This window comes from Oncorhynchus mykiss, chromosome 6, assembly GCF_013265735.2.
Source record: "Oncorhynchus mykiss isolate Arlee chromosome 6, USDA_OmykA_1.1, whole genome shotgun sequence".
Taxonomy (NCBI): domain Eukaryota; kingdom Metazoa; phylum Chordata; class Actinopteri; order Salmoniformes; family Salmonidae; genus Oncorhynchus; species Oncorhynchus mykiss.
This window is the reverse complement of record NC_048570.1, coordinates 48,419,094-48,433,849: the sequence shown is the minus strand read 5'-3', so window position 1 is coordinate 48,433,849 and position 14,756 is coordinate 48,419,094. Positions and strand designations below refer to the sequence as shown.

Genomic DNA, 14,756 nt, shown 5'->3' with positions numbered 1-14,756 from the left:
AGTACAACATCTTCAATGCACTTATTTATAAACGCACTCACCGAGTCAGCGTATAGATCAACGTCGTTCTGAGAGGCTGACCGGAACATATTCCAGTCCGCGTGATCAAAATAATCTTGGAGTGTGGCTTCCGACTGGTCAGACCAGCAATGAATGGTTCTCGTCACTGGTACATCCTGTTTGAGTTTCTGCCTATAAGCCGGGATGAGCAAGATGGCGTCGTGGTCAGATTTGCTGAAGGGAGGGCGGGGAGGGCTTTGTATGCAGTGCGGAAGTTAGAGCAGCAGTGGTGCCCTACGTGTTGTGCTATCAATATGCTTGTAAAATTTAGGTAACATTGATCTCAAATTTGCTTTGTTAAAATCCCCAGCTACAATAAATGCAGCCTCCGGGTATATAGTTTCCAATTTACATAGAGTCCAGTAAAGTTCCTTGAGGGCCGTCTTGGTGTTTACTTGAGTTGGGTAGGGGGGGGGGGTGTACACAACAGTTACTATATCTGATGAGAATTCTCTTGGTAGGTGGAATGGCCTGCATTTGATGAATTCTAGGTCAGGTGAGCAGAAGGACTGGAGTTTCTGTCTGTTGTTATGATCACATCATGAGTTGTTAATCATAAAGCATACACCCCCGCCATTCCTCTTCCCAGAAGGGTGTTCATCTCTGTCGGCACGTTGCAAATCAAATCAAATCAAATTTTATTTGTCACATACACATGGTTAGCAGATGTTAATGCGAGTGTAGCGAAATGCTTGTGCTTCTAGTTCTGACAATGCAGTAATAACAAGTAATCTAACTAACAATTCCAAAACTACTGTCTTGTACACAGTGTAAGGGGATAAAGAATATGTACATAAGGATATATGAATGAGTGATGGTACAGAGCAGCATAGGCAAGATACAGTAGATGGTATCGAGTACAGTATGTACAAATGAGATGAGTATGTAAACAAAGTGGCATAGTTTAAAGTGGCTAGTGATACATGTATTACATAAGGATACAGTCGATGATATAGAGTACAGTATATACGTATGCATATGAGATGAATAATGTAGGGTAAGTAACATTATATAAGGTAGCATTGTTTAAAGTGGCTAGTGATATATTTACATCATTTCCCATCAATTCCCATTATTAAAGTGGCTGGAGTTGAGTCAGTGTCAGTGTGTTGGCAGCAGCCACTCAGTGTTAGTGGTGGCTGTTTAACAGTCTGATGGCCTTGAGATAGAAGCTGTTTTTCAGTCTCTCGGTCCCAGCTTTGATGCACCTGTACTGACCTCGCCTTCTGGATGATAGCGGGGTGAACAGGCAGTGGCTCGGGTGGTTGATGTCCTTGATGATCTTTATGGCCTTCCTGTGACATCGGGTGGTGTAGGTGTCCTGGAGGGCAGGTAGTTTGCCCCCGGTGATGCGTTGTGCAGACCTCACTACCCTCTGGAGAGCCTTACGGTTGAGGGCGGTGCAGTTGCCATACCAGGCGGTGATACAGCCCGCCAGGATGCTCTCGATTGTGCATCTGTAGAAGTTTGTGAGTGCTTTTGGTGACAAGCCGAATTTCTTCAGCCTCCTAAGGTTGAAGAGGCGCTGCTGCGCCTTCTTCACGATGCTGTCTGTGTGAGTGGACCAATTCAGTTTGTCTGTGATGTGTATGCCGAGGAACTTAACTTGCTACCCTCTCCACTACTGTTCCATCGATGTGGATAGTGGATATGTGCATCGTCTGTGGACCTATTTGGGCGGTAAGCAAATTGGAGTGGGTCTAGGGTGTCAGGTAGGGTGGAGGTGATATGGTCCTTGACTAGTCTCTCAAAGCACTTCATGATGACGGATGTGAGTGCTACGGGGCGGTAGTCGTTTAGCTCAGTTACCTTAGCTGTCTTGGGAACAGGAACAATGGTGGCCCTCTTGAAGCATGTGGGAACAGCAGACTGGTATAGGGATTGATTGAATATGTCCGTAAACACACCGGCCAGCTGGTCTGCGCATGCTCTGAGGGCGCGGCTGGGGATGCCGTCTGGGCCTGCAGCCTTGCGAGGGTTAACACGTTTAAATGTCTTACTCACCTCGGCTGCAGTGAAGGAGAGACCGCATGTTTTCGTTGCAGGCCGTGTCAGTGGCACTGTATTGTCCTCAAAGCGGGCAAAAAAGTTATTTAGTCTGCCTGGGAGCAAGACATCCTGGTCCGTGACTGGGCTGGATTTCTTCCTGTAGTCCGTGATTGACTGTAGACCCTGCCACATGCCTCTTGTGTCTGAGCCGTTGAATTGAGATTCTACTTTGTCTCTGTACTGGCGCTTAGCTTGTTTGATAGCCTTGCGGAGGGAATAGCTGCACTGTTTGTATTCGGTCATGTTACCAGACACCTTGCCCTGATTAAAAGCAGTGGTTCGCGCTTTCAGTTTCACACGAATGCTGCCATCAATCCACGGTTTCTGGTTAGGGAATGTTTTAATCGTTGCTATGGGAACGACATCTTCAACGCACGTTCTAATGAACTCGCACACCGAATCAGCGTATTCGTCAATGTTGTTATCTGACGCAATACGAAACATGTCCCAGTCCACGTGGTGGAAGCAGTCTTGGAGTGTGGAGTCAGCTTGGTCAGACCAGCGTTGGACAGACCTCAGCGTGGGAGCCTCTTGTTTTAGTTTCTGTCTGTAGGCAGGGATCAACAAAATGGAGTCGTGGTCAGCTTTTCCGAAAGGGGGGCGGGGCAGGGCCTTATATGCGTCGCGGAAGTAACAATGATCCAAGGTCTTTCCACCCCTGGTTGCGCAATCGATATGCTGATAAAATTTAGGGAGTCTTGTTGCATGGAGAAGCCCGGTGGCTGGACCGATTCCGAAAACATATCAGAGAGAGCCATGTTTCTGTGAAACAGAATGTTACAATCTCTGATGTCTCTCTGGAAGGCAACCCTTATTTGAATTTTGTCTACCTTGTTGTCAAGAGACTGGACATTGGTGAGTAGTATACTCTGGAGCGGTGAGCGATGTGCCCGGTTACGAAGCCTGACCAGAAGACTGCTCTGCCCCTTCTGCGTCGTTGTTGTTTTCGGTCAGCTGCTGGGATTAGATCCATTGTCCTGGGTGGTATTCCGAAGAGAGGATCTGCTTCGGGAAAGTCGTATTCCTGGTTGTAATGTTGGTAAGTTGACGTTGCTCTTATATCAAATAATTATTCCCGGCTGTATGTAATAAGACTTAAGATTTCCTGGGGTAACAATGTAAGAAACAATATATTAAAAAACTAAATATTGCATAGTTTCCTAAGAACGCAAAGCGAGGCGACCATCTCTGTCGGCGCCATCTCAAGAATGTATTGGCTGGTGCAATCAAATTTCCCCTTTAAGGATTAGTAAAGTACCATCTTAAAAAGGTCCAATGCATCTCAATATCAAATTATTACTATGTAACAATTAAGTACCTGACTGCAATTGTCTTCAATTAAAATTGTCAAAAAGAAACAAAAATAGTAGCTTCATAGCAAATAGCAATTTCTCAAGCAAGACATTTGCTAGAACTGTTTTGGAGTGGTCTGAGCAGGGAGGGAAAAACTAACTGTTATTGGTAGACCTGTTTGAAACTCTTTCTATTTGGTCTATTAACTAAATGTACAACCTATTTGGCCTAATTTACCACTTGTTTGGCCTAAAATGTGTCTATTAACACATTTTGGACCAAAACTCCATCCCACCAAAACAGGATGAAATGTCAGGTCTTTACAAACAACTAGGGCTGAGCGATTAACCAAAATGGCGGTTATTTCTCAGTTTTTAAACAACTGACCAACGTCGGTTCAATTATCTGAATTCCATTTCGTTGTTTTTTTTTTCTGTGAGCTCAATGTGCACATTGCGCTGCACTTCCTGTACGATAAATCAGATCATGCCCGGACTGTGCGATGTAGTAGGGAGTTGTAGTTTCCAACAGGCCAATGTTCTACATCACGTTTTCAGCGCTAATCTAACAACAATGACCATAATCTATTGCACGGCTTTGTAGGCCTCCTTGCTCGTACACGCCATTTCAGTTCTGCCCGCACATTTTCTATGGGATTGAGGTCAGGGCTTTGTGATGGCCACTCCAATACATTGACTTTGTTGTCCTCAAGCCATTTTGCCACAACTTTGGAAGTATGCTTGGGGGGTCATTGTTAATTTGGAAGACCCATTTGCAACCAAGCTTTAACTTCCTGACTGATGTCTTGAGATGTTGCTTTAATATATGCTTATCATTTTCTTTCCTGATGAAGCCATCTATTTTGTGAAGTGCACCAGTCCCTCCAAAAGCAAAGCACCCCCACAACATGATGCTGCCACCCCTGTGCATCACAGTTGGGAAGGTGTTCCGCAGCTTGCAAGCATCCCCCTTTTTCCTCCAAACATAACAATGGTCATTATGGCCAAGCAGTTCTATTTTTGTTTCTTCAGACCAGAGGACATTTCTCCAAAAAGTACAATCTTTGTTCCCATGTGTAGTTGCAAACCGTAGACTGGCTTTTTTATTGCGGTTTTAGAGCAGTGGCTTCTTCCTTGCTGAGCACCATTTCAGGTTATATCGATATAGGACTTGTTTTATTGTGGATATAGATCATTTTGTACCTGTTTCTTCCAGCATCTTCACAAGGTCCTTTGCTGTTATTCTGGGATTGATTTGCCTTTTTCGCACCAAAGTACGTTCATCTCTAGGAGACAAAACGCGTCTCCTTCCTGATCGGTATGACGGCTACGTGGTCCAATGGTGTTTATACTTGCGTACTATTGTTTGTACAGATGAACGTGGTACCTTCAGGCGTTTAGAAATTGCTCCCAAGGATGAACCAGACTTGTGGAGGTCCACAATTCTTTTTCTGAGGTCTTGGCTGATTTCTTTTGATTTTCCCATGATGTCAAGCAAAGAGGCACTGAGTTTGAAGGTAGGCCTTGAAATACATCCACAGATACACCTCCAATTGACTCAAATGATGTCAATTAGCCTTTCAAAAGCTTGTAAAGCCATAACATCATTTTCTGGAATCTTCCAAGCTGTTTAAAGGCACAGTCAACTTAGTGTATGTAAACTTCTGACCTCAACTGTATGTATGTATGTATGCACGTACGTACGTACGCACAAACACAATGCCTTTGTTTTCTCCTATCACAATCATTAAACTCTTAACTGATTTAAAGTCGCCATTGGCTTAATGGTGAAATCCCTGAGCTCCTCTCCGGCAACTGTTCCAACAGTTCCTCTCCGGCAACGGAGTTAGGAAGGATGCATGTATATTTGTAGTGACTGAGTGAGTCTCAACTTTCCATAAAGGGGTCATAATAGTTTGTAGGCCAAACCGTTCAGACGATTTTGTGAGAAGACAGATTTTCGGGATGACTCATTGCCTGACAAACACCACTCTAGCTCTGTTACCGCTCACCGCAGATGCGGTGGATTGAGACGCATCCAATGCAAAAAAAGATATCTCTAGTTTAAACTGACAAATTTTATGGGGATTTTTTTTACGTAGCCGATGATTTTAGGACCATGCGAACACCTGGGAGAGGGAGGGAAGGCTGTTTGTATGGCTGGCTGGCTTTATGGAGAGTGCATTGACGCAGCTACTGTAAACAGCGTAACTTTTTCTCAACACATTGCAGATGTAAAGATGGCTGTAGTACATGGCTTTGGCTAAACTAGAGTTTTAATCATGGTTCTGAGCTAGTGCATAGCAGGCAGCTAATTATTGTATGTCATGTGTTTGTAGAATGTTAGGTTCCCTATTGACTGAGGTGAATGAAGCTACAGCAACAAAGTGATCATTTCTGTTCTCCAAATTGCATTTAGAGTTTTTAAATTGTGTAGAAATGCAGTAAATTATCTTCAAATATTGTTTTTTTATCCTCTTACTCCATCACTTTGCCATTCTTTAAGTTGAGCTGAAATGACACCCCTGACATGAATAAATTATAAATCATAAACTAGCTACAATTGGAAAGATATAAACAGGCTAAATGAAGTGCATATGTGGTGCAAGATGAAGGAGAAAAACAGAGATACTCACAGAAGAGATCTTGTTACGTTGAAGGTTTAAAGTCTGGAGTGATCTCAGTTTCTTAGCCAGCCATAGAGGCACATGTTCAATGTCATTGCTGGAAAGATTTAAAAGCTGAAGACTTGCCATGTGCTCTAGGCCCTCAATTTTACTGCAGAAAGAAACAACGTTTCTTAAAATGTTTTATTACAAAAAACAATATTACAATTAGCAATCATAATAAATGTTTGATACACGTAGTCTGTTAACCCAATGGCAGAGTACATCAATAAAAGGTGTTGTTTAAGTGTGCTGTGCTCTTACTGGATTATGTTGTTAGAGAGATGTAGTTCCCGCAAGTTGTGCAGCTTTTCAAGCTTCTCAATTTTTTCAATGACATTATGGCTGACGTTGAGGATCTGCAGGTGCTCACACTTCTCCAAATTCTCAATGAACTGAAACACAGGAGATATGGCACTGTATTACATCTGTATCTATGTCAGTGTTGGCTCCTCAGAGGAGGAACATTCTACTCAGTAAAAAAAAAATATTTTAATATATTCACGTCACCAATCACGCACCACGGTGTAGCCAGAGGACAGCTATTTTCCAACCTTCTCTGGCTACATTGACTTCAATCCAAAAATAAACTAGGAGGCTCGTGCACCTCACCCCCTTCCATAGACCTACATGGTAATTATAACAACTTCCGGAGGACGTCCTCCAACCCATCAAAGCTTTTGCAGTATGAACTGACATGTCCATAAAAATCAAAGGATCAGAGAATGAGCCTAGTACTACGCATGTGTGATTTAGAAGCTTGGTGACATTGTTGGGTTGATTGAGATAGTTTTTAGGACATTATTTAATTCAAATTAGTTTCTTCAAACTACAGGAGACAGCGGAGGTAGATTATATATTGTTTTCCTTGGTTTTAGATCTTTATTTGTGTGTCGATGTAGTGTCATTTTCTTCAATTTGTCCTGCAAAATTTAGTAGCAAGTAGCTAGCTACCAGAGTGCAGTTTTCACCGCCAGGATGGCAAGCTAACGCTAACGATAAATGGTGCCTTTTTTTTATTGAAGAAGCCATTCATTGCCTACATCAGATTTCAGCTTCTGGGAAAAAGCTGTATCAATCATGTAATGGAGGAAGTTCTGCTTAAATTGCGCAACACAAGAAGAAGGTAAGAAGAAGAAACAGTGATACTTCATTTTTGGGCATGTAAGAGTTGCTTTTAGGGGGCATGTTGATCGTCCTGCAACGAACCAAGGGCAGATGATAGAAAGTTAAAAGTGTGATTAAAAAGAGGTTGACGCAGCACATTTTTTCGCATGGCAAATGGATGAAACCAGACATCTGTCGCTTGCAGTTGTTAGTTATTGTCAGGTATGTGGATGATCAGGGCTTTAATTCAGGAAAGTTTAATTTGATCTACATTTGATCCCACTGGGCACACCACGTCATTTCAATGTGGAAGTCAGGTAATATTTGGTTGAGACATTGATCAATGAGATTAAACTATATTTAACCACTCAAAAAGACAGCAAAAATGTAGTTTAATTTCCAATGTGTTACCACTACAATTTCAACCATCTAAAAGCACAACCATGATTTTTGGTTAAGGGCCCTGTGCAGTCAAAATCATGAATTTCCTGCTTGTGTTTAATACATATTCCCACACTATGAGATTGGAATAATGCTGTGAAATTCAGAAAATTATGATAATGCCCTTTTTGTGTAAGAGCTGTTTGAAAAGACCGTCCTAAAATGTCCACCTGTTTGGTGTGGTGGAGTTTTGGCCTGCCTGGTGACGTCAGTAAATGTGTTAATAGACCAATAAGAAGGAGAGTTACAAACCTCTGTCAATAACAGCTAGTTTTCATCTGCCCAATTAGACCACCCCCAGTCAGTCTCAGCAAAATTCTTGCTTGAGAAATGTCTCTTTGCTAAGAAGATATTTTAGCTTATTTACATAAGCATTCAGACCCTTTGCTATGAGACTCGAAATTGAGCTCAGGTGCATCCCGTTTCCATTGATCATCCTTGAGATATTTCTACAACTTGACTGGAGTCCACCTGTGGTGAATTAAATTGATTGGACATGATTTGGAAAGGCACACACCTGTCTTTATAAGGTCCCACAGTTGACAGTGCATGTCAAAGCAAAAATCAAGACATGATGTCAAAGGAATTGTCAGTGAGCTCAGAGACAGGATTTGCGTTGAGGCACAGATCTGGGGAAGGGTACCAAAAAATGTCTGCAGCATTGAAGGTCCCCAAGATCACAGTGGCCTCCATTATTCTTAAATGGAAGAAGTTTGGAACCAACAAGAGTCTTGCAAGGGCTGGCCGCCCGGCCAAACTGAGCAATCGGGGGAGAAGGGCCTTGGTCATGGAGGTGACCAAGAAGCTAATGGTCACTCTGAAAGAGCTCCAGAGTTGCTCTGTGGAGATGGGAGAACCTTTTAGAATGACAACCATCTCTGCAGCACTCCACCAATCAGGCCTTTATGGTAGTGGCCAGGCGGAAGCCACTCCTCAGTGAAAGGCACATGATAGCCTGCTTGGAGTTTGCCAAAAGGCACCTAAAGACTCTCAGACCATGAGAAGTAAGATTCTCTGGTCTAATGAAAACACGATTGAACTCTTTGGCCTGAATGCCAAGCATCACATCTGGAGGAAACCTGGCACCATCCCTACGGTGAAGTATGGTGGTGGCAGCATCATGCTGTGGGGATATTTTTCAGTGGCAGGGACTGGGAGACTAGTCAGGATCGAGGGAAAGATGAACAGAGCAAAGTACAGAGAGATCCTTGATGAAAACCTGCTCCAGAGCGCTCAGGATCCCAGACTGGGGAGAAGATTCACCTTCCAACAGGAAAACAGCCCTACGTACACAACCAAGACTCCAGCCACCCTAGACTATTCTCTCTGCTATCGCACGGCAAGTGGTACCGGATCACCAAGTCTAGGTCCTAAACATTCCTTAACAGCTTCCTCCCCCAAGCCCTAAGACTGCTGAAGAGCTAATCAAATGGCTATCCAGACTATTTCCATTGTCCCCCCCCCCTCCCCTCCCCTCCCCTTTTTAACGATGCTGCTACTTGCAGTTTATTATCTATGCATAGTCACTTTACCCCTACCTACATGTTCATATTACCTCGATTAACATGTACCCCAATATACAGTGGGGCAAAAAAGTATTTAGTCAGCCACCAATTGTGCAAGTTCTCCCACTTAAAAAGATGAGAGAGGCCTGTAATTTCATCATAGGTACACTTCAACTATGACAGACAAAATTAGAAAAAAAATCCAGAATGTCACATTGTAGGATTTTTAATGAATTTATTTGAAAATAAATGGTGGAAAATAAGTATTTGGTCACCTACAAACAAGCAAGATTTCTGGCTCTCACAGACCTGTAACTTCTTCTTTAAAACTTCTTGCGACTAGCAATCCCGGATCCGGCAGCGTAATCATAGCCTCAAACGAATTAGCATAACGCAGCGGACATTGATATACCCCTAGAAACTTTTCCTATTCATGAAAATCCCAAATGAAAAATATTCAAACACAAGCTTAGCCTTCTGTTAATCACACTGTCATCTCAGATTTTCAAAATATGCGTTACAGCCAACGCTAGACAAGCATTTGTGTAAGTTTATCATGGCATAATGCTATGCTAGGCTCTGCTGGCAGCAGGCAACATTTTCACGAAAATAAGAAAAGCAACCAAATTAAATCATTTACCTTTGAAGAACTTCAGATGCTTTCACTCAGGAGACTCCCAGTTAGATAGCAAATGTTCCTTTTTTCCAAAAATATTATTTGTGTAGGCGAAATAGCTCCCGTTTGTTCATCATTACCATGCCAAACTTTTTTCAAAATTAGCTCCATAATATCGACAGAAACACGGCAAACGTTGTTTAGGATCCATCCTCAAGGTGTTTTTAACATATATATTCGATAATATATCCGGTGAGGCAATTGGTTTCTCATAAGAAGCGATTGGAAAAATGGCTACCTCAGTATTTTACGCAAGATTTTCTGCAGGAGACACCATGTGACCACTTGCTAAATATGCTCCCTTACGGCTATTCTTCAATGAAAATGCGTAAAAAGACTTCACTTCGGCACTTCCTGGATGTATTTTTATCTGGGTTTCGCCTGTAACATCAGTTCTGTGGCACTCACAGACAATATCTTTGCAGTTTTGGAAACGTCAGAGTGTTTTCTATCCAAAGCTGTCAATTATATGCATAGTCGAGCATCTTTTCGTGACAAAATATCTTGTTTAAAACGGGAACGTTTTTCATCCCAAAAATGTAATAGCGCCCCCTAATGCTTAACTGGCTCCTCTGTCCTCCACTTGTTATCTGTATTAATGGCAGAGAGCATTTGGATGATCCAGAAGAAGATTGGGAGAATGTCATATGGTCAGATGAAACCAAAATATAACTTTTTGGTAAAAACTCGTCGTATTTGGAGGACAAAGAATGCTGAGTTGCATCCAAAGAACACCATACCTACTGTGAAGCATGGGGGTGGAAACATCATGCTTTGGGGCTGTTTTTCTGCAAAGGGACCAGGGCGACTGATCCGTGTAAAGGAAAGAATGAATGGGGCCATGTATAGTGAGATTTTGAGTGAAAACCTCCTTCCATCAGCAAGGGCATTGAAGATGAAACGTGGCTGGGTCTTTCAGCATGACAATGATCCCAAACACCCCGCCTGGGCAACAAAGGAGTGGCTTCGTAAGAAGCATTTCAAGGTCTTGGAGTGGCCTAGCCAGTCTCCAGATCTCAACCCCATAGAAAATCTTTGGAGGGAGTTGAAAGTCCGTGTTGCCCAGCAACAGCCCCAAAACATCACTGCTCTAGAGGAGATCTGCATGGAGGAATGGGCCAAAATACCAGCAACAGTGTTTGAAAACCTTGTGAAGACTTACAGAAAACGTTTGACCTCTTATATACCCTTTGTTGGCAATGACAAAGTATTGAGTTAAACTTTTGTTATTGACCAAATACTTATTTTCCATCATAATTTGCAAATAAATTCATTAAAAATCCTACAATGTGATTTTCTGGATTTTTATCTCTCTCATTTTGTCTGTCATAGTTGAAGTGTACCTTTGATGAAAACTACAGGCCTCTCTCATATTTTTAAGTGGGAGAACTTGCACAATTGGTGGCTGACTAAATACTTTTTTTTGCCCCACTGTATTGACTCGGTACTGGTACCCCCATATATATAGCCTCGTTATTGTTACTTTAGTTTATTTAGTAAATATTTTCTTAACTCTTATTAATCTTAACTGCATTGTTGGTTAAGGGCTTGTAAGTAAGCATTTCACAATAAGGTTCAACACATATTTGAAACCTGTGGATTACATTTTTCCCTAAAAACAACAATTGATGTTGATGACTTTTTTTCAAATCCAATGTATTTTCCACATCACTTTACCTTCAGACAAAATTAGTATCGTAACGCATATGGAGAATTTTCCAAATACGATTATGACACATTTTTTGTAATTATCTGTGATCTAAAAAATGTGCTTTCAGCTGCCAGCACACATCGCTCTTTCACTCAGTGTGAAGTGCTGTGTGCTCTAAACAACTATTGGCTAGTTCTTCAGTCTGTAAAGAAACGGGCGGGGTATCGGTTGAGCCTGCTGCAACGATTGGATTAGAACAAGCTCTGTTTCACTCGTCTCATGGCACAAGTCTCCCTTCTCCAAACATTGTGTTTGAATCAGAGTCCGTAGCTAGTCATTTTTGTTCAATCGAATAATATCCTGCCAACTTTGCTGAAGCCATATGGTTGTTTTTTTCTGTCTACTTAGTCTGTCCGTATAATTATTCCATTGCTGACGGTGTTATATCACGATCCAAGCCCATGCTTGCTTGCTATTATTTTTCTCGCCCAGGTAGGTTTATCAAGCGGCAGATCATTTGAAAATAAAATGACAAATGTCGATTGTTTATTTTAATTGTACAAATGTTGTGGCATAAGTGTCGGGAGAGAAAGTGTTCGCTTGAATAGGACTAAGTAAGTAAATCATGTGCATTTTCATCTATCGGGGTCATTTACCTTTGAACAATGTGTGTGAAGGAACATAATGATGCACTGTGAGATGCACTCTAAGTGATAGTATAGTAATGCACACTTGAGGAATAGGCTTTACTTACTGGCATTTAAAGCGCACTTCTGGGTTTTCCGATCACGAGTAAATCCAATTATGAGTATCAAGTGTGATAAAAAAGATACAATTATGACAAGATTGACAATCCGATACTCTGAACACCTCAACCCCTGTCCTGCACTTCAGTTAATCACTCTATGCTCAGAATCCCTTCCAAACTCTAAAGTAGCCCTCCCATTCCCTTCCCCATATTTTACTATAAATGTCTTTATTAAAAGGTTTTGGGTTCAAATAGTTTATCTTTGACGATTTTGAAAACAAGCTTTGTTGTCTCTGTGTGCCTTTACCGTGGGTCTCCCATCCTCCTAAATGTTTCTAGTCATCAGCCTCCACTGATCTACGTGGTGCTGATTTGGTGATTGTTAAATCCGACTGATGGTAAAGAATATTTCAGTTTCATCACATAATTCTTACCTTGAATTTCTTGTCTCCACTCTTGGTTATGGCCAGGTTTAGGGACTGTACAAAGGCTAAATTGTCCTGCTTGGTCAGCCTCGAGATCAGGTCCTCTGTGATATATCTGATTCCCTGGATACTCTCTTCATCTAACCCGAAATGACCAAAAAGAGTGTTTCATCCAAACAGGTCAAAGGTGAAAGCAACACATTAAAGGAATTGTTGTAGCTAGCTAGTTAGTACCTGAATGTTTTGACCAGACTCGTCCTTCTCTACTTTCAATGGCCACAGTCTCTGTGAGTAGCCAATCTTCATTCGCATCAGTAATGTCTAACTGGTGATTACTGTCCATCTTGGAGTGGGTTGTCCGGTGGAGAGGTAAACGGGTGGGATGTGGAGTAAGGCTGTAAGGGTCCAACAGTGGTGAGCCCAGACTCTGCATCCTTAAGCTTACTTTGGCTCCTCTCCTTGGTGAGATCCTCTGGGTAACCCCCTTTTTCATTGTGAAGCTGTGAAGTGGGGGATTTGATCAATTTATGAAGCTAACATTAGGTAGCTGCTAGCAAAATTAATTAGCTAGCTATTATATCTAGCTAAGTTAACTAGTGACTGTTGAATGAAGCTAGTCTTAAGATCTACCATAGATAGCTGAGTCATATCAGGGCTTTCCAGCAAACAAAAACCAATGAATCTGGCTAGTAGAAGCCAAGATATAAATAACTTTGTCGTTAGTTAGCTAGCTTGCTACTTAGTTAGCTAGCTGATTAACGTAACATACCCTAACTTTACAAATTAGTTTTATTCACAGTAGCAGTGCATTAACACAAGTCAACACAAGTCAAACCAACTAAAGCTAGCAACAAACATTAACAATATCAAGCACTTGGGACGATAACGTTAGCTAGTAAGGCTCTATCAAAAATATGATTTTGAGATAAATTGGCTTTAAAGTTCCAAAACCTCATTGATTTGAATGGTGTCAGCAATTTTTATCTAATGTTAGCTAGCTAATTTTTCCCCAACATCAGCCACCCCCTAAATTCGGACACTTTCTAGCGGTTGGAGGACTAAACCACCTTGAGCCACCTAAAGACACCCTTCTAACTAGCTGACCATTGATTTTTATTGCAATTTATGTAAGTTAAGTTAGGTTGAGGGTTTTCAAAAAAGTAACATGTATACACATTTGTATACATACACGTTGTAACGTACGTTAACCCCATTCCGTACAAATGTGTGCAACTGACATTCAAACGAGGCTGCAAAGAAAACTAATGGGACTGTAGCGACTGTGTTGACATAAATCTGGGGTGTGAACTACGTTTCTATTCAAGCATTGACAGACATGGTAATGGGTCTATAGTATTGGAGAAAATGTTTTAAAAAATTTACCCCTCCGACGCTGTACGTTTCATCGTGACATGTCATGGCGTAACGTACAGCACGCATAAAGCAACTAATTCTGTCTTACAGCCTCTCTCCACCAAGTGTAGCACTTCTCTCACTGTTTAAAAACAAGAAATGGACAGGGTAAGGGAGATACCTAGTCATTTTTTGCGTCATCACTGCAAACTATCATGACTCTCAAAAGCCGCCGTTTACTTCTGAAGATCACTTTAACACCTCCCTAAAAAACAGATTTAAATTTGACACAGACCTTCAAATATGTATGTAATGACACATTATATAAACATAAACATTACATTTTATAGGTGATAAGGTGATAAGTTGGACAGTGAGTGAAAAAAGCTGTTTCCCCACACAACATCTCTCCTCACTATCACGCAATAGGTTTCGCCCCCCCCCCCCCCATTTTTAAAAAGACCCGACGGAGCTCATTGCCTTCTTGAATCATGCAGAGATGGGCATCATGAAGGGCTCATCATTGATTTAGTTGGAAATGGGAGAAATTGTGCTTTACAATGGCATTGATATTACAGTTGATCTGGAAGTATTACGTTTTTGGGGCGCTAAAATAAGGTCAATTGTACGGACCAGCGCGATGTACAAAAAAAAGTTTGTTAATTTACGATATAAACTTTGACTGCGCGACAGACCAAACAACATTAAATATCCAACTTTTTACCTCAAATATAGTTAACGGATTTGCTAATGTTGCTAGCTTGGTTGCTAAATGTTGATATA

General features: G+C 41.6%; 1 protein-coding gene across 3 annotated transcripts in view; it reads right to left on the bottom strand.

Annotated features, from left to right (window-relative positions):
* Positions 1-14,077, bottom strand: part of cntrl (centriolin) — a 108,986-nt gene extending 94,909 nt beyond the window's left edge. For 2 of the 3 annotated variants that reach the window (XM_036980322.1, XM_036980324.1), the window contains exons 1-5: positions 14,004-14,077; positions 12,855-13,120; positions 12,630-12,760; positions 6,332-6,462; positions 6,038-6,179 (exon numbers count right to left, since the gene is read on the bottom strand). In XM_036980322.1, coding sequence (XP_036836217.1) covers positions 6,038-6,179; positions 6,332-6,462; positions 12,630-12,760; positions 12,855-13,120; positions 14,004-14,026 — 693 coding nt within the window. In that variant the 5' untranslated portion in view covers positions 14,027-14,077. The remainder of the gene's footprint in view (positions 1-6,037; positions 6,180-6,331; positions 6,463-12,629; positions 12,761-12,854; positions 13,121-14,003) is intronic. The other variant, XM_036980323.1, reaches the window with a different exon arrangement.
* Positions 14,078-14,756: the final 679 nt, after the last annotated feature.